This window comes from Ipomoea nil, unplaced genomic scaffold (assembly GCF_001879475.1).
Source record: "Ipomoea nil cultivar Tokyo-kokei standard unplaced genomic scaffold, Asagao_1.1 scaffold1768, whole genome shotgun sequence".
Classification (NCBI taxonomy): Eukaryota; Viridiplantae; Streptophyta; class Magnoliopsida; order Solanales; family Convolvulaceae; genus Ipomoea; species Ipomoea nil.
Window position 1 is genome coordinate 741,986 of NW_017618196.1, and position 18,463 is coordinate 760,448.

General features: G+C 37.5%; 1 protein-coding gene across 1 annotated transcript; it reads left to right on the forward strand.

Moving 5' to 3' along the window:
* Positions 1-1,659: 1,659 nt before the first annotated feature.
* LOC109192080 lies at positions 1,660-2,898 on the forward strand. Its single transcript, XM_019342679.1, has 2 exons — positions 1,660-2,499; positions 2,548-2,898. The coding sequence occupies exons 1-2, from the start codon at positions 1,660-1,662 to the stop codon at positions 2,896-2,898; spliced, it is 1,191 nt and encodes a 396-aa protein (XP_019198224.1).
* The last annotated feature ends 15,565 nt before the right edge of the window (positions 2,899-18,463 follow it).

The following is an 18,463-nucleotide window of genomic DNA, read 5'->3' on the forward strand; positions in this document are numbered from 1 at the left end:
CTTGCCTACAGTGCAAGAAGAAGCTTGTTACTGAATGGGACGTGGTGGCCAAAACTCTTACGGTGGACATACTACATCTTGGCCTACAGGAGATAAGGACTATTTGCTGAGCTCGCATCTCACGTCTAGATATGTCATCCTACATCGCCTGGCTCTGCACAACTGGCTTCCATCAGCTCATTTCAACACAGTTGGCAAGCTTCTGGCAGGGTTCTTATTTAGAATTGGAACTAAGATGCAGTGTGATCTGGGCAAATGGATTTTTTATCATGTTCTAACTCTGATTCATCCCCGGGAACAGAAGGTAAGATTACTGTTTCCAAATCTGATTTTGGCATCCTTACCTCTTAGGGTCTTAAGCCTATGCCCAGCGAAGTGATCAGTCCGACGCTGCTATATACTGTTGATAAACGTCTTCTTTCTGGAGATCATATTAAGGATGTCGTTCCTGTGACTGCCCCATCCAATTCGGAACCTGATGCTGTGAATGATGAGTCTCCTCATGCTAAAGATGTGAAGCTTTCCGAACATTTGAAGGCGCGAGTTGCTGATCTTGAGACGGTGCACGGTATCATTGCCAAGCAACTGATGGGTGCGCGCACTGAGCTAGCTACTGTTCTTCTCCGCATGAGCCTGTCTGATACTGCTTCTGCTGCTGAGGATCCCGTGAAGTCTGACTGTGACTCTCCCTCAAATGCTTGATCTTTGGCTACCATTGGCAAAAAGGGGGAGTAGTAACTCAGGGGGAGTTTTTGTGATCGAGTACTTTCTGGCCCTGGCTGGGCGTTATGTTTTGATGTCGTTTTTTTTTTTGTTTTTTAGACTGCTTTGGATCTTATGTTCTTTTTATCCTATGTAATCAGTTTGGACACTTGGGTTGCTTCTTTAATAACCTATCTTAGTTCTTTTTATATAGTTGAGTTGTTTTGCCAAATAATAGCCAAAGGGGAGTTTGTTAGTGTTTTTATGTTCAAAAGCCCCATATTATAATTGGCAATATTATTATGGCATACTAAGATAGGTTTAGAGTCTGTCCGGTTGGGTCTACAGTTTACTGATCAAGCAGAAGCAACGACAGAAGAACTGACACTGAAGATCTGATTTAGGAAAGTTGTTTCCTTAAGAGTCTTACGCGGTATTTATCAGCCCAGTATGGAAAGACGATCAGCGTATCTTCAAAGAAGGTAATGGACCTAATCTGGCTGAGATTACATTCCTCTTATATAGTCCTACCTTCTACAATCAAAGACATTTTATGGAGAGTGTTTATTGAAGGATCTATAAGTAACAGTTCTTTAAGGGAACTAGGGTTACGCCAAATAAGAAGAAGAAACACTCCATATCAGCTTGATGAGTTTAGATCTTTGATGGTCATGCACCTTTTCAATACAACATGTTCACGGTGATTAAGATGATGAACTTGAGAAGAGTTACTGCTGCTCTACTGTTGAGGCAACTGCTCATCCTGATTCCACGAATTTCATAATTCGAGAGATATCAAATATTGTTGGGAGCTCATCTGCAAATGTTTCTGATTCTAGCCACTCTGTGACTCCAGTCCAGTCCCCATCCAGAGAAACAAGACGGACAAAAAGGAAGAATGTTCCAACGAACGTTGTTGTTGAAACCAGTGCTGATAATGTTGATGTGGATCAGCCTATGAAGAAGAGAAAGTCGAGTGAGACTGCTAAGCCAGAAGGAGACCCACCTATCCACCAAGTTTTCAAGACTCTACGTTCCTCTGTTAAGCAACAAGGAACTACTGCTGCTCAAGCTACTTCTGCACCAGCCCCCTCTGCCAGAAAAGGGAAACCTACCACAAGGTCAAGAGGTCGAAGTGTAACTCCGGAGGTTCCACCTATTGAAGGAATTGATACCACTGTTTACAAACCTCAGTTTGTATCCCCTGTTGCACAAACAAAATGGGCCACTATGGTCAGAAGGGAGCTGATTGTTCAAAGAACTGTGGATGAGAATCAACTGAACTCCGTTTGCGACATCCTGCCCTTGCTGAATGAAGTTGGTCTTTTGAAAACTGTTACAGATGTTTGCCCTTACTCCAAGCTGCTCACATATGAGTTCTATTGCAATCTCAGTGATGAGATTAACAGTCTCACAGGGCCACGACCGATGCAAATCTTCATCAGAGGGAACTGGTATGAGTTTGGGCCAGATGTGATAAATAAATACTATGGCTTGCCTACAGTGCAAGAAGAAGCTGTTACTGAATGGGACGTGGTGGCCAAAACTCTTACCGGTGGACATACTACATCTTGGCCTACAGGAGATAAGGACTATTTGCTGAGCTCGCATCTCACGTCTAGATATGTCATCCTACATCGCCTGGCTCTGCACAACTGGCTTCCATCAGCTCATTTCAACACAGTTGGCAAGCTTCTGGCAGGGTTCTTATTTAGAATTGGAACTAAGATGCAGTGTGATCTGGGCAAATGGATTTTTTATCATGTTCTAACTCTGATTCATCCCCGGGAACAGAAGGTAAGATTACTGTTTCCAAATCTGATTTTTGGCATCCTTACCTCTTAGGGTCTTAAGCCTATGCCCAGCGAAGTGATCAGTCCGACGCTGCTATATACTGTTGATAAACGTCTTCTTTCTGGAGATCATATTAAGGATGTCGTTCCTGTGACTGCCCCATCCAATTCGGAACCTGATGCTGTGAATGATGAGTCTCCTCATGCTAAAGATGTGAAGCTTTCCGAACATTTGAAGGCGCGAGTTGCTGATCTTGAGACGGTGCACGGTATCATTGCCAAGCAACTGATGGGTGCGCGCACTGAGCTAGCTACTGTTCTTCTCCGCATGAGCCTGTCTGATACTGCTTCTGCTGCTGAGGATCCCGTGAAGTCTGACTGTGACTCTCCCTCAAATGCTTGATCTTTGGCTACCATTGGCAAAAAGGGGGAGTAGTAACTCAGGGGGAGTTTTTGTGATCGAGTACTTTCTGGCCCTGGCTGGGCGTTATGTTTTGATGTCGTTTTTTTTTTTGTTTTTAGACTGCTTTGGATCTTATGTTCTTTTTATCCTATGTAATCAGTTTGGACACTTGGGTTGCTTCTTTTAATAACCTATCTTAGTTCTTTTTATATAGTTGAGTTGTTTTGCCAAATAATAGCCAAAGGGGGAGTTTGTTAGTGTTTTTATGTTCAAAAGCCCCATATTATAATTGGCAATATTATTATGGCATACTAAGATAGGTTTAGAGTCTGTCCGGTTGGGTCTACAGTTTACTGATCAAGCAGAAGCAACGACAGAAGAACTGACACTGAAGATCTGATTTAGGAAAGTTGTTTCCTTAAGAGTCTTACGCGGTATTATCAGCCCAGTATGGAAAGACGATCAGCGTATCTTCAAAGAAGGTAATGGACCTAATCTGCTGAGATTACATTCCTCTTATATAGTCCTACCTTCTACAATCAAAGACATTTTATGGAGAGTGTTTATTGAAGGATCTATAAGTAACAGTTCTTTAAGGGAACTAGGGTTACGCCAAATAAGAAGAAGAAACACTCCATATCAGCTTGATGAGTTTAGATCTTTGATGGTCATGCACCTTTTCAATACAACATGTTCACGGTGATTAAGATGATGAACTTGAGAAGAGTTACTGCTGCTTAAACGAAAGGACACTAAGATCACACTGTTGTGGAAACAACCTTATAGAGCGTCACTGAAGTGGACTGCATCAGAGCTGGCTCTCCAAGTGAAGGGATTTCATTGGACTTCTATATGCATGGCTCTCCATCTTCAACAATCCACTAAACCTGTGTAGACTGGGTATGTACCTTGTGTGGGGCACTTGGGTAAGATTATTGTATATCTACCTTTGTACATTGGATTATGACTTAGTGGATTGGACGCCTATGTGATCGTCCCCCAGACGTAGATACACACCGTATCGAACTGGGTAAACATTGTGAGTGTTCATTCTGTGTGTTTGTTTATTTTTCTCTGATGTTCTCTTCATGATCTATCATTACTAAGTAGGTGCTTAACTGAATCAATCAGTATTCTAAGTCAGCAAACTATTTCTGATATTTTACGTAAAATGAGGAAATGCAAAATTACAATATCAATATATAACTTATATTTAAATATTAAATATAACAAATGTGAAAATAACTAATTACGTATGTATTAATGGAAAATCTAAATGTATGTATTAATGAATTAAAATACGTATAGTAATGAATGTATGTATATCAATCTTACAAAAAAAATGTATCTTTATCAACATAAATTTTAGACACGTAATTTTAATGAATTTATTTTAAAAAATAATGTAAGAAATTATTTGTATTATGTATGGCATATAACCGGATGCATATTATACCACAATTTGAATTGTAAAACTAAAACTCAAATGAACCTTACAAATTCAAAGTAATTTAATATATTATTTTATTAAAAAAAATTACACATTAAATATAAAAAAATTCATATGGCAAAATAAAAAACAAAAAACAAATAAAATAAAAGAAACGAAACAAAATTAAATAAACTAAATAAAAAAAACTAAAAAAAAAAAAAGTACGTTGCGACAGCTTTTTGTACGGTTGCAAGTTTGTATGCAGAGCAAACTTGTAATCCAACTCACTATTTAAAAAAAAAAAAAAAAAAAAAAGGCATACATGGCATTGTCCAACTCATCTTGCCACTATGATATTTGGCTGGGATAATCCCAGCCTTACTCCCAAGACATCCCCAATACGGGAATCTTCACTATATTTTAAAATAGTAAAATATCTTGTGGTAGAAGTTGACAAATGGGATGGGGAGATTTTAAAGGAATTTTCTTCCTGCAAAACCAAAGCTCTTGTCAGTAATAAAAAAAAAATTGTAGCTTTTTCAGAGTGGCTAGTGGGCCACTCCAAAATTTAATTTCATTGGCCATTGCCATTGGCAACGGCCAATTTTCCGGCCCAAATTTTGTGTCGTTGCAATGGCAACGACACACCTTCTTTCTAGGGGTGTAAATGAGCCGAGCCACTCGCGATCGGCTCGAGCTTAGTAAAAATCGAGCTCGAGCAACTCGTGTGATAATCGAGCTCGAGCCGAGCCTAGACATTCTAGCCTCGTGGCTCGTCGAGCCGCTCGCGAGCTGTATAATATATAATATTTAAAATATATAATATAACATAATATAATTATAATATATAAAAATAACAATTAAAAAGTTCAAGATCAAGCTCGAACTCGAACAATCGAGCTGTTCGAGCCGAACTTGAGCAGCTCAAAAATTGCCGAGCTTGAGCTCGGTCGAGCTCGAGCTGAGCTTCCATTAACGAGCTCGAGCTCGAGCCTACCCAGGCTCGGCTCGTTTACACCCCTACTTCTTTCTTTCTTTCTTCTTCTTTTTTTTTTTATAATAATAATAATTATTATTATTATTGTTATTATTATTATTATTATTATTATTATTATTATTATTATTATTATTATTATTATTATTATTATTATTATTATTATTATTATAAGTGTACAAGTTTAATACACATTAAAACCTTGGTTGGTTAATTTATTTAGTTTCAATTTAATTAGATTTAATTAGATTTAAGATTAGTTTAAATCTATTTGGACCATTTCCTATCTTATATGATTATTTTAAGTGGCTATCATTTATTGAAAATTTAAGAAGAGAAAGTCAGAGCATACAGTGAGGGAAGTTCAAAATAGAATGTGTGGATGTGGTTTGTTGAAGATTATGGATGCTATCTTTATGGATCAAATCTGTTGGATTTAAAGTTACTATAAAAGGAAGCTATTCCTTTTTGGAAACTGACGAATTGAGAACTGCTATCCTAAGTGAAAGAATATTTTACAAGCTCTTATATTATCTCTTTGATTATATTATTGTAGTTTAATTCTGGACTGCACAGACAGTACCTGGTACAACTGAAGCTTCGCTTGAAGATTGTTATGGCATGCACGGTTCAGTCCTGAATAGGTGTTAGGAAGGGTTGTAGTGGTAAAGGCTGAGAGCCATTTGTACTTACCTTTGTAATACTCCTTGGTGAACATCTATAGTGGATTGGGCAGACGTGGGTTGCCCCGCAGACGTAGGAGAAGCGCTCCGAACTGCGTAACAATTCTCTTGTGTTATTGTTTTATTTTATGCTTTCAATTTTCGTTATTTACATTTGATTAACAAATCTAATTAATGAACGCGATTGTTGCATAACATAAAATCAGTAGAATTCTAAGGTTCATCTTGTATTCAAGATTCACGGTGCAATTTCAATTGGTATCAGAGCCTTCAAACTTAAATTATTAGTCTGTCAATCTGGCGATTTCGTGCCTCTTGAACTCAAGCTTTCAGTGGCTTTTATTGTTTTTATTTATTCTGTTAATTTGTTCAATCTCACGGGTTGTTGAGTGTTACAGAATGGATCGTGTTAAGGTTCTTCCCCAGCTAATCGGCGACAACTACGCTTATTGGAAAGCTCGCACATGTACACATCTAAAAGCTCAGGGTGATGCGGTATGGCAGTCCGTAGTGACAGGTTGGATTCATCCGACTAAAGCCAGTACCAGTGATGATGGAACGCGAGTAACTAAACCTGAAACCGAATGGTTCCAAAGTGAAATAACTAATGTTGGATATAACGATAAGGCCTTAGATACGATTTACTCCCTTATGCATCAAAGTCAGTTTTCTATAGTTGCAGGTATTGATTCAGCTAAAGGTGCGTGGGAGGCTCTTGAGTCAACTTACGAAGGAACTACGTCAGTGAAACAATCAAAACTGCAACTGGTCCAGTTCGACTTTGAAGAGCTTCGGATGAATGAGGATGAGACCATCACGAACTTTCACACACGCGTACAGGAACTGGCGAATCGTGCAATGGTCCTCGGTGAACCTGTCCCACAAGCAAAACTTGTTAAAAAAATTATGAGGTCCTTACCACCGAGGTTCAGAATGAAAGTCACGGCTATTCAAGAACACGACGGCTGGGAGAACAAAACTGTTACTCAGTTAATGGGAAATCTTAGAACCTATGAAATGAAAATTTTAACTGATCACACGAAAAAACAAAAAAAAAATATAGCCTTTGCCGCTGAAGAAAATAATGTTGTATCTGATTTAGACGAACCGGGTGATGATACTGTTGTATTTTTTACTAAACAGTTCTCCAAAATTTTGAAACAGGTTTCAAAAAATTCGCGCAACAGAAATCCACAAAGAGGAGCAACATCATCCAAAACTGGCCCTAGGGCAGGCTCGTCAAGCTTCAAGCAGTCTGTCTCACGTCCAGGGCAGTCCAAAGAAAATCTAATAATAAAGGAATCAAATGCTATGAGTGCGAAGGTTTTGGACATGTACAAGCGGAGTGTCCCACCTATCTCAGACGCAAAAAATCTATGTCCGCCATTACCTGGAGTGACGACGAACCTGATGCTGAAACAACTGGATCTGATATAGAAGAAACCTCCGATAATTTTGTTGCATTTACTACACGTGTTGCTGGTTGTTCAGAACCTGATGAATGAGCTGACTCAGAGGGTGGTGAATATGTCTCAGCGGAAGATTTAGAATTAAATGCTTTATCTTTTGAAGTTGAGTTTAATAAGTTGTACCCCAAATGGGAAGCCCTACGAAAAGCAAATCGTAGATTAACTAGTGAGATAGGGATTATAACAAATGCTAGTAAAGTGTACCAAACTCAAATAGCATATAGGGATGTACTTCTTAAAGAAGCGGTTGACCGAGAAGAGAGACTGAAATAGGAAGTACAGACCTTGAAGCAGGAGCTAAGCACCTACAAACGACAAATCCAAATGATGGACACCACTTCAACACTTGACAAAATCCTTGATTCCGAAGAAAAACTTCTGCAAAATTCGGTTTGGGTTTCACCGGAAGCAACTCAAAGGATAAAACGGTATTCGTCAAAGCGTCTGGACCTGATCTAGGAGACATTCCTGAATCCAGCTAAACGAAACATAACAGTGGTATAATAAGGTCAAACAAGCAACAGTACAAACTCTATAACCCTGTATGTCATTATTGCAGGTTGCGTGGCCATACCAGACCCGAATGCTACTACTTCTACAAGGATCAAAGAATCGAGAAGTTTAGGCACAAGAACATCCAACCCTTTACAAAACAGATTTGGGTTAAAAAGACTGACTATATTTCATTTGTCTCTTTTCACTCTAAAAGTGCATGAAGAGAAGAGAAATGATACTTTGACAGCGGGTGTTCCCGTCACATGACAGGAAATGCCAAATTTCTAAGTAACGTAAATGCAAGCAAAGGTGAAGTTACCTTTGGTGACGGTATTAAAGGTCAAGTCACTACAAGAAATCTTTCATTTCCCGACGAAAATTTTAACGACGCTCTAGAAAACGTCGCTAAATATTACAATTTGTGGCATTATATTGAATAACGTCACTATATATTTTGGTAGAGACAATAATTTATTTTTGTAATATTTGCTGACGAAATATAATTTTTTTTGTCAGTAAAGATATAGAATCAATGACGTTTTTAATAAACGTCCCTAAATGTTTTGTTTTAAAAATTAATTTTAGCATAAAACGTTAGAAAAAATAAAAATATTGTGGCGGGAAACTTTTATCATTTAGCGCCATGAAAAAAAAGCTCTTGAGAAATAAAACAACCTGCGAAAATCCAATTAAAGTCTACGGACCCAAGCTTACAAAGAAAACGTCGCCACACTCTCCCTTCTCACTCTCTCAGATCCACCGCGAACCGTCACAGCCGCCGACTCTCTCAGATTTGTCTTCTCCACCGGCCGTCGGTGCCCTAGCCACGCTCCACCGCCATGCCCTTGTCTTCTCCGATCTGTCTTTCCTCCTTCTCTCAAGCTTCTTCTTCTTTTTCAGATCTATAGTTTTATTTAACCTTTTTTTAAAAAAAATGTTCTCACCGGTGACGACTATTTGTGAGGCGAGAGCAGCGACAGTGAGTTTCGGCTTCGACTTCGACACCAGCAACGAGGACTTTAACAACAGGTCGATCGTTTTTTTTTTCGTTCATACTAGGGTTTTTTTTTTTCGTTCATACTAGGGTTTTTTTTCCCTCAGATTTGAACATACTTGATGGGGAGGGATGCACAAGTTCACGGATGAGGTTGGAAGGCTTGGCTGGATCTCCATCTAATCCCATTTTTTGAGGTAATCAGGTCTCTATGCTTTCAGAAAGATGGAATCCAAGGTGATATTCCAACACTTTGAAACTTGGAGTACCTGAATTAGTGAACTGGTTGTATTAGAAAATGAATGCCAACAAACATATTAAACAGGCAATGGCTGCACAATTTTATAACCAAATTATCAATCTTATTCAGTTCAATCATAACCACGCTACTCTTGTAATCCACATTTTAGGAACAAATTAGTCTAAGCATTAAACACTTGGAATATCTCTCCTTTCTTGTCCACAGGAATGTGGTGTGAGTTCCAGAACAGTAAAACACTATAGAAAAGTTGACTATGTCAATAAAATGACAATGCTCATAGAGTTCATGGGGCAATGAGCATTTACCTTGTTTGATACTCTAGTACACCTTGAAAATTTTCAGCCAAATCCCATTCCTTAAAAGTAAAATTATTCATTAATATAGCACATTACATTTCCTCTTCTTGAGACAGATGTTGTGGCTTGCAGCTGGGAAGAAGTAGCTGATGATTGTTGCAAGATGGCAGCTATGAGGCTGCAATTTGTAGTAGTTCTGGAGCTGATCTGTGGGCTGTGTCTCACAGAGAGGAAGTTGTTGTGATGGATATATTAGGAACGGGCTCGGGGCAAACCGACCCTGGAAGGCATGGTGCAAGGGGCCAAGGGCCCCACGGTGGTCGCGGTGCGATATGAGGGAACTTCGGCGACCCCAGTTGGGGTCGACCTTGCCGTCGGCCTCGGTTGGGGCTGACCTTCGACTCGGGCTACTCTCCTTCGTTGACGAGGACTAGCAACTCGGAGAGTGGGGGACTCATGATGGATATATTAGGAGAAGAGACTCGGGGCAAACCGACCCGAGGCGGTCGCAGTGCGATAAGAGGGAACTTGGGCGTCCCTAGTTAGGGTCGAGGTAGACCCCAACGTCGGCCTCAGTTGGGGTCGACCTCGACGTTGGCCTCGGTTGGGGTTGGCCTCGGCGTCGGCCTCGGTTGGGTCGACCTCGGCGTCGGCCTTGGTTGGGGTCGGCCTCGGCGTCGGCCTCGGTTGGGGTCGACCTCGGCGTCGGCCTCGGTTGGGGTCGACCTCGGTTGGGGTTGGCCTCGGGGTCGACCTCGGTTGGGGTTGGCCTCGGCGTCGGCCTCGGTTGGGGTCGGCCTTGGCGTCGGCCTCAGTTGGGGTCGACCTCGGCGTCGGCCTCGGCGTCAGCCTCGGTTGGGGTCGACCCCGAATGAGGTCGACCTTGGCCAGACGGAGTAGCCCGTGGGGACCGCCACGTGGGTAGGCTGTCCTAGGCCTCGGGCGTGCCCGCGTGACTCGGTCAACCGGGATCCAACCGCCCACCCTATTCTCATGGGTCAGTTGGGAGGATTATTGCTTAGTATAAAAAGACATCTCCTTGTCTTTGTTAGGACATCTACATCTTGTCTTGTTACTACACTCTCCTTGTAATTTTCCTATAAAAGACTATCAATACGAAAGTTGTCCCCGCGACATATACATTCTTTGCATTTTCCTATTTAACATTTATTGGATTTAGTGATTCGGGTCTACCACGGGTAATTAAATCCATCATGTTGGTAAGGCAGATTTGCAGCCTGTGTGTTGCAGAGATGAAGCCTTTTGATTTGCTATTTTTACTTGGTGTGTAGGTGGCCTTATGCTTAACTGGTGTAACTAATATGTTGGCTAGATAATGGACTGAATGCAGCTCTATGAGCTGAATCATTTAACTGGGTGGTTGTAGAGGTAGGGGGGCTTTTTGGAGCATGTCTGTATGCTTGCATGTTGAATAACCTTTGACTCCTCTGAGGAGGGAGTGTCTTTGGCTGCAACCACTTGGGTGAGATGATTTTGGGGGGTAAATTTGGTGTTGATATTGAAGGTGGTCTGCTGAAAAGAAAGAAAACAAAGAACATTAACAAAAATGGAGAGTTAGGGGTGAGATGAAAAAAAAAAAAAAAGAAAAAAAAAAGAAAAAAAGAGAGAGTTGTAGACCATTGCTTATGGCTAGAAGTAAAGGGCTCCCCTTGGTTAAAACGTAGAGATCTGTGCAGGGGGAGCTTTTCTATGCCATAAGGGTGGGGTGGAGTGGGCCATCTTTGTTGGGACTCTACTTTGTTTGTCAATAAAGTGTTGGGAATATCACTAATTCAGGTACTCCAAGGCTTGGCTGCATTTTTCAAGATTTAGATTATGTAGTATCATTTTTAAAGTTAGGGAGATGGTGAGTGGACTTAGTTCCTAATGACTTTCTATTTTTCTTTGTGAAATCCATTTAGGTACACGATCTGATTATTTATGTCATCAACTAACCATTATCAGAAAGTCATTGCACCACTACTTTAAGTGGCCTTTTAGATATAGAGAGCTATTAGTTTATACAGAGTAGTTTTGACTATGCTGGGGATTATGAAATTATATAACTCAGTGAAGCCATCTTTAAACTTGTGCCACAGTTCTGTACATGCTCTTAGATCAAATTAGTTGATGACTTGATATGATTTGGATGATGGCACGAATTGTTTAGACGTATTATTCACTAGACAATTGTGTAGCAGCATTCCTTTCTAGTATTTTTGGCATACTTAATTCATTGAAACTACAACATTTTTGAGTCGTTGCCCCAACTTCTGGCACATTAAGTCATTAAGGGAGTTGGAAACCTGATGGAATTTCTTGAATTGAAATATGCTATGTAATAAAACACCAGAAAATGTATTTGGATTTGCAAAAGATTTTTTTGAACTGGTGATCATATTGTCTAACATGCATCTTTTTTTTTTTTTTTTTTTGGTATATTCTTACCAGTAAATGGTAGAAGTATATATGTAGTGCTTCACATGCTCTCTCTATTAACTTTCTTAACCAAGATTAAGAAGCAGTTATGTTACACTCTGTCATTTGACATTATCTAAAATTAACAGTTTTACCAATATATACAGTGACTAGGAATCTAGGATATGTTTCGTTAGAAAGTATCTTAAGTTATCTGCAAGAACATTGTCTTGAAGGTATATATTGAGTGTGGTTCCTGGTCTTTTACCCTTTTGTAGCAGAAGTTTAATTCTTTTTTATGTATTTACTAATAGGATGAGCTGCAAAAGACTTGGCTGAGCAAAAGATGCCATACCAAAATTGAGGTATGACTTACCCATTGATAATTCTTGTTGCTTTTTATTTAGCTAATGGGTGTGGTTCTGTTGATTTTATTTGCTGATTTTGTGGTATTTCTGATATTTAACGAAGATTGGATCTCTTAAAGTTCCGGAATGACCTATATTGCTATTGTTGTCTTTTTGTGTTTTTTTTTTTAATATAAATTGGAATAGATATGGATGTAGATTGTAGATTGAGTTGTCAGAGGAAGAAAGGATCAGATGCTTTGTGAGTTGAACTGCTGGTTTTTGAATGGTTATCATATGCTACATGTATGGGAAATTTTTTGGAATAGTAATTACAATTAAAAGGGTTTGTTTCTTTAGGTCAACTGCTTCTTGGGAATAATCTTCTCTAAATTTCAGCATAAGCATCTACTGAGTTAAGTTTTTTGTTGTGCACCATACTGAATTTCTAAATCTTAATCTAACAACAACAAAGTAAATATAGTGAATTAATAAAGATTACTATGATTTGTATCTGCCTTGTCTCTTTTTGTGTTGAATAGTATTTTTACATAGGTCGGTGGTAAATTTATCAGTGTTGCTTCATATGATTAGATAAATAACAAATGTTTAGCTGCTTCGATATGTTCCATGATTGTTTTTAACAACTTTGAGTTCAAGCTAGCTTGTTTTTCAGGTCTAAATTTCTCTTTATTTCCTATTTTGTGTTTTATTTCCATGTGGAATTATGATGCTTTTGTTGCTCATAGTTTCCATCTTGTATAGGTGATCCGTCATTGAATATATAGTTTTGAATATGTTGGAAATTAAATGTAAATTAACTATTTGATTGAGTTGAATATATAGTTTTGAATAATTTATTACTCATGATTGAAAAATATTTATGTTTTTTGGTGGCAGGGAATTATTGCATATCTAGATGGACTCATCAAATTAGACCTTCTCCCCAAGACAAATGACTTCCAAAGTGCTGGCCTCAATAGTTTTGATGAACATGAGAATTATTATCTATTTTTATTTGCATAGAATTGTATATATTTCCGTGTCTAGTCTGGCCTTATTTAAGAATCATTTGTATCACATTACATCCTTGTAATTTAATATTATATTATGAAAAATATTCTTCTATTTTGAACATTTAATTGATGTTAACATATTTTATTTTCAATTACATGAAACTGTTGTGTAAACCATTCTATATACAAGTATATGTAAATTATCATCAATCAAGGGTAAAAAATTGCAAATATCTCCAAATATAAAATTTTGCGATGAAAAACAAATATGGAAAAAACGTCAGTAAATGTCTTTTTACTAAAAGCATAATAATGTACACAATCGTCAATAAATGTTATTTCATTGACGCATTTCAGTTTTCGTCACCAATTAAATTTATTAATGACAAGCATTATTGTATGGAAAACGTCACTAAAGACACATTTGTTGACGAAATCTTTTACTTTGTCACAAATTATTACCGACGTTTTTGTTAATATTTTGTCGCAAAAAGTATGTATTCAATGACATTATCAAGACCATGCAAAAACGTCAGTAATCATAATATTTTGTGACGAAATATTAACTTCGTCAGTAATACCTTTCCATATGCCGCTAACCCGACGGTCGGGGTGACGTTTTTATTTCGTCAGTAAAGACATTTGGCGACGTATTTTTATTTTTAGCGACGTTTAAAAAACGTCGCTAAATATTAATATTCTTGTAGTGTCACTGGCATAGGCACGCTAAATGTAGTTGGTCTGCCAAAACTAGAAAAAGTATTGCTAGTCAGTGGACTTCACGCAAATCCCATAAGTATAAGTCAACTATGTGACCAAAACTGGAACGTGTGCTTCACCAAAAATAACTGCAGTGTCCTGGACAAAACAAATCAATGCGTTATGGAAGGTAAAAGCTCAATTGACGATTGATATATTCTAACTTACATATCTTCTATTGCAGGACCAGCATAGATGAAGCTAAGCTATGACACCAAAAACTGGGGCATCTGAGTTACAGACTACTTGATAAACTAATGAAGATAGAAGTTGTTTGTGGTTTACCCAAGATGAAAGTCGAATCAACCATTTGTGGTGTCTGCCAAGCTAGGAAATAGACCAAATCATTTCATCCAGCTCAACATACCATAAACATGAGTCACTGCCTAGAATTGATCCACATGGATCTCATTGGTCTTACTCAAACAGAGAGTTTTGGAGGTAAGAAATACAAACTGGTATGTGTTGATGATTTTTCACGTTTTTCGTGGTTAATCTTTCTCAGGGAAAAATCTGAAGCACTTGAAGCTTTCAAAACACTGGGACTGAAACTCCAAAAGGAAAGAAATGAACCTATTATTCGAATTCGAAGTGATCACGGACGAAAATTCGACAACAACTTGTTCGATGCCTTTTGCAATCAATCAGGAATTACCCACGAGTATTCAGCATCAAAGACGCCTCAACAAAACGGAGTCGTTGAATGAAAAAACCACACCATTCAAGAAATGGGACGAGTCCTGCTCAACGCCAAAGGATTACCTCAAAAATTCTGTGCAGAAGCTGTAAACACCGCATGTCACATCCACAACCGATTTTATCTTCGACCGGGCACAAGTAAAACACCGTATGAATTATGGAAAGGTAAGAAACCAAATATTAATTACTTTCACATTTTTGGCTCACGATGTTTTATTTTGAAGGATAGAAATCCTGTTGCAAAATTGGAACCAAAAAGCGACGAGGGGATCTTTCCCGGTTATTCAACGAACAGCAGGGCATATCGTGTATATAACAAAGTGACCAAGACCATCATGGAGTCTACAAATGTTGTAATTGATGATCAACCGAATGATATTGTTGAAGTTTCACAACCTGAGTCAATGACAGAACCTCATGCAAACCGTTCTAAAACTCCTGATCCTGAAACTCCTGAACCAGATCCAGAGTCGCCTACGTCATCACCCACGCCAACTCAACCTGACCCAGAACCAGAATCAGAATCTGATACTGATCAAGACGACATTGACATTCCAACACGCATCCACAATAGATCATCCATCTTCAAAATTAATTTTGCCATCATCTTTGGTGATAAGGTCTACAGGTTCATTACTCTCTAATTCCTTTTGTTGATTTCATGAATATTTTAGGGTGTCATTGTCTAATGTGTCCTATGAAATACCTGTAAATATTCCTATGTCTAAAGCTGAGTTTTTATGTGTTCCTTTACCTAATTTGGTGCCCTCTACTTCAATATCCTTGCATTCATCAAATCTTGACAATTCTTCATCTTTGCCAGTGTAATATTCTGCATCTGTGATAGAATCTGTTTCAAGATAAGAGAATTTATCTTTTGAATTAATGGTTCAGTTCCTACATGCTCTCGCTTTGCATCTATGTCTTTTTTGTGTTTGTGTCTCTCTATGATTGATTTGTCCTCTATTCTAATTTTTTTAATTTTCTCACAATTAGTCCTTTTCGTTACCTACTCTAAATTGCGGATTGATTCTTTGTGTCTTGTTCTTGACTGTTTTTTATGCGTTTACTAAATGTTCTACTTGCGTTGTTTTGAGTGCTTTTAACGGATTCATTCTTTGTGTTTTGTTCCTGACTGTTTTCTATGCGTTTAGTAAATATTCTACTTGCGTTGTTTTGAGTGCTTTTGAACTGATAAACCTATTTTTTCTTAGGTTATTTTTGTTTCTTATGTTGCATCTTTGAATTATTATGGTTACTTGAATGAAAACTTGATGCAATTTGTTTAATATTTGCACAATATGTGAATGTGTTTTGTTGGTCCGGTCATGACCGTATCTATGTTTACTTGTGTACTTATTGTGCTAACTGTTATAAATTCTTGCCTGAAGTTGATTTATATGAATCTGTGCCTGATTTTGCTCTATTTGAATCTCTGGCTGTATATGCTTTACCTGAATGTGCTTACTGTCTTATTTACCAATCTGTCTTCTTGATTGACTCAATTGTGTGTTTTTTGTGTTATTTGCTACGAATTTGTGCTTGAATGCGTTTGTTAATTGGTATGCTTTATCTACTTAATCTGCTCCAACTTGGCTTGTGCTTATATGTTATTTGTTAAAATTGTTATCACGTTTTGCTTTTCTCGTTGTTTCTAATCTTCTTATGCAGGTTCAGTCCCATAGGGCACTCCGTCAGACTCAATCCAAGAATATAGATGTTCACCTTTGTTAATTTATTGGCAAAAAGGGGGAGTACAATGGGGAAGTATGAATTAAGTACAAAGTGGGGGTATGGATTAAGGGGGAGTTTTGGTAAAATTGTTGAAATTTTGGTTTGGTATGTTCTGGTTGTTTTTGTTGGAATAAGGGGGTAAGTAAGAAAGAGGGAGTAGTAGTTAAATGGTTGATGTATTGGCTTGACTCTTATTGTTGTATATGGTATGTCTTTTGGTACTACTACTCTTCCGGAATATTGTGTGGTAAATCTCTGACTATTATCACTCCCTGATTATGCGATTCATGGTTTATGTCTATTCACAATGAAGCTTTTATTTATCTTATATCCGTATTGTGTGGTTTCTGGGAATAATTCTATAAGTCCGAATCGTGACATCTCATGGGATATTCGACAGTACAGGTTCATTGGAATACACGGATGGAATATGGTCCAAAAGGTTTTTAGTTTAAATTATTTTTTTTAAGGTAATGTTTAGTACATATACTAAGGGCCTTCAATAAAATTAAATTGTTTATCTTATTTTGCCCAAAGTATAAGATACTATAGTTTTACCAAATAAATTGCCAAAGGTGGAGATTGTAAGTGTACAAGTTTAGTACACATTAAAACCTTGGTTGGCTAATTTATTTAGTTTCAATTTAATTAGATTTAATTAGATTTAAGATTAGTTTAAATCTATTTGGACTATTTCCTATCTTATAAGATCATTTTAAGTGGCTATCATTTATTAGAAATTTAAGAAGAGAAAGTCAGAGCATACAGTGAGGGAAGTTCAAAATAGAATGTGTGGATGTGGTTTGTTGAAGATTATGGATGCTATCTGTATGGATCAAATCTGGTGGATTAAAAGTTACTATAAAAGGAAGCTATTTCTTTTTGGAAACTGACGAATTGAGAACTGCTATTCTAAGTGAAAGAATATTTTACAAGCTCTTATATTAGCTCTTTGATTATATTATTGTAGTTTAATTCTGGACTGCACAGACAGTACCTGGTACAGCTGAAGCTTCGCTTGAAGATTGTTATGGCATGCACGGTTCAGTCCTGAATAGGTGTTAGGAAGGGTTGTAGTGGTAAAGGCTGAGAGCCATTTGTACTTACCTTTGTAATACTCCTTGGTGAACATCTATAGTGGATTGGGCAGACGTGGGTTGCCCCGTAGACGTAGGAGAAGCGCTCCGAACTGCGTAACAATTCTCTTGTGTTATTGTTTTATTTTATGCTTTCAATTTTCGTTATTTACATTTTATTAACAAATCTAATTAATGAACGCGATTGTTGCATAACATAAAATCAGTAGAATTCTAAGGTTCATCTTGTATTCAAGATTCACGGTGCAATTTCAATTATTATTATTGTTATAAATATCACATCTTTCACAAATTTTAACAAATTTCAATCTACTCCTAATTTATTTTTATATTTCTCTCGTTTATTTTTGTAGTTTAATTTTTAAGCAATTATTTGTTTAATTTTCATTCTATAATTATCGTATTAATTAATTAGACGTACTATGTTTATTTTAATTAAGTTTGGAAATGAAAATTTTAAGCAATTATTTGCTTACTTTTCATATTTAGGTATGTTCATTCATTTATGTTTATTATAAATTTATAAATCAAATAAATAAAGAAATAATTAAAATAGAGAGATAAAATGGTGGGACCACAAAAAGTTGTGAAAAACTTAAAACTAATGGGGAGAAGAGATTTTGTGTTTGAGTGAGATAGTGGATAATGAGGTGGATGTTGAGGCCCATAAAAATCTGTGGTAAAATTTTCAACTATTGAGGATGTTTTTTATTTTATTTTCTAATTAAATTTCCTCCATTTTTGTTCTTCTAAACTTTTATCATATTATTGACTTTGTTAGTGTTGCATTACTAAATTGACTTTTTTGTATAAAGATTTTTAAGGAAGAAGACAAATCGCGAGTCTCTTGAGTAGTACAGTTGTTCCCAA

Bases quoted from the DNA above. Each gene is read 5' to 3' on its own strand.
- LOC109192080 (XM_019342679.1), top strand. From the start codon at position 1,660: ATGAAGAAGAGAAAGTCGAGTGAGACTGCTAAGCCAGAAGGAGACCCA. The intron at 2,500-2,547 runs GTAAGATTACTG...CTTACCTCTTAG, and splicing joins TTCATCCCCGGGAACAGAAG to GGTCTTAAGCCTATGCCCAG.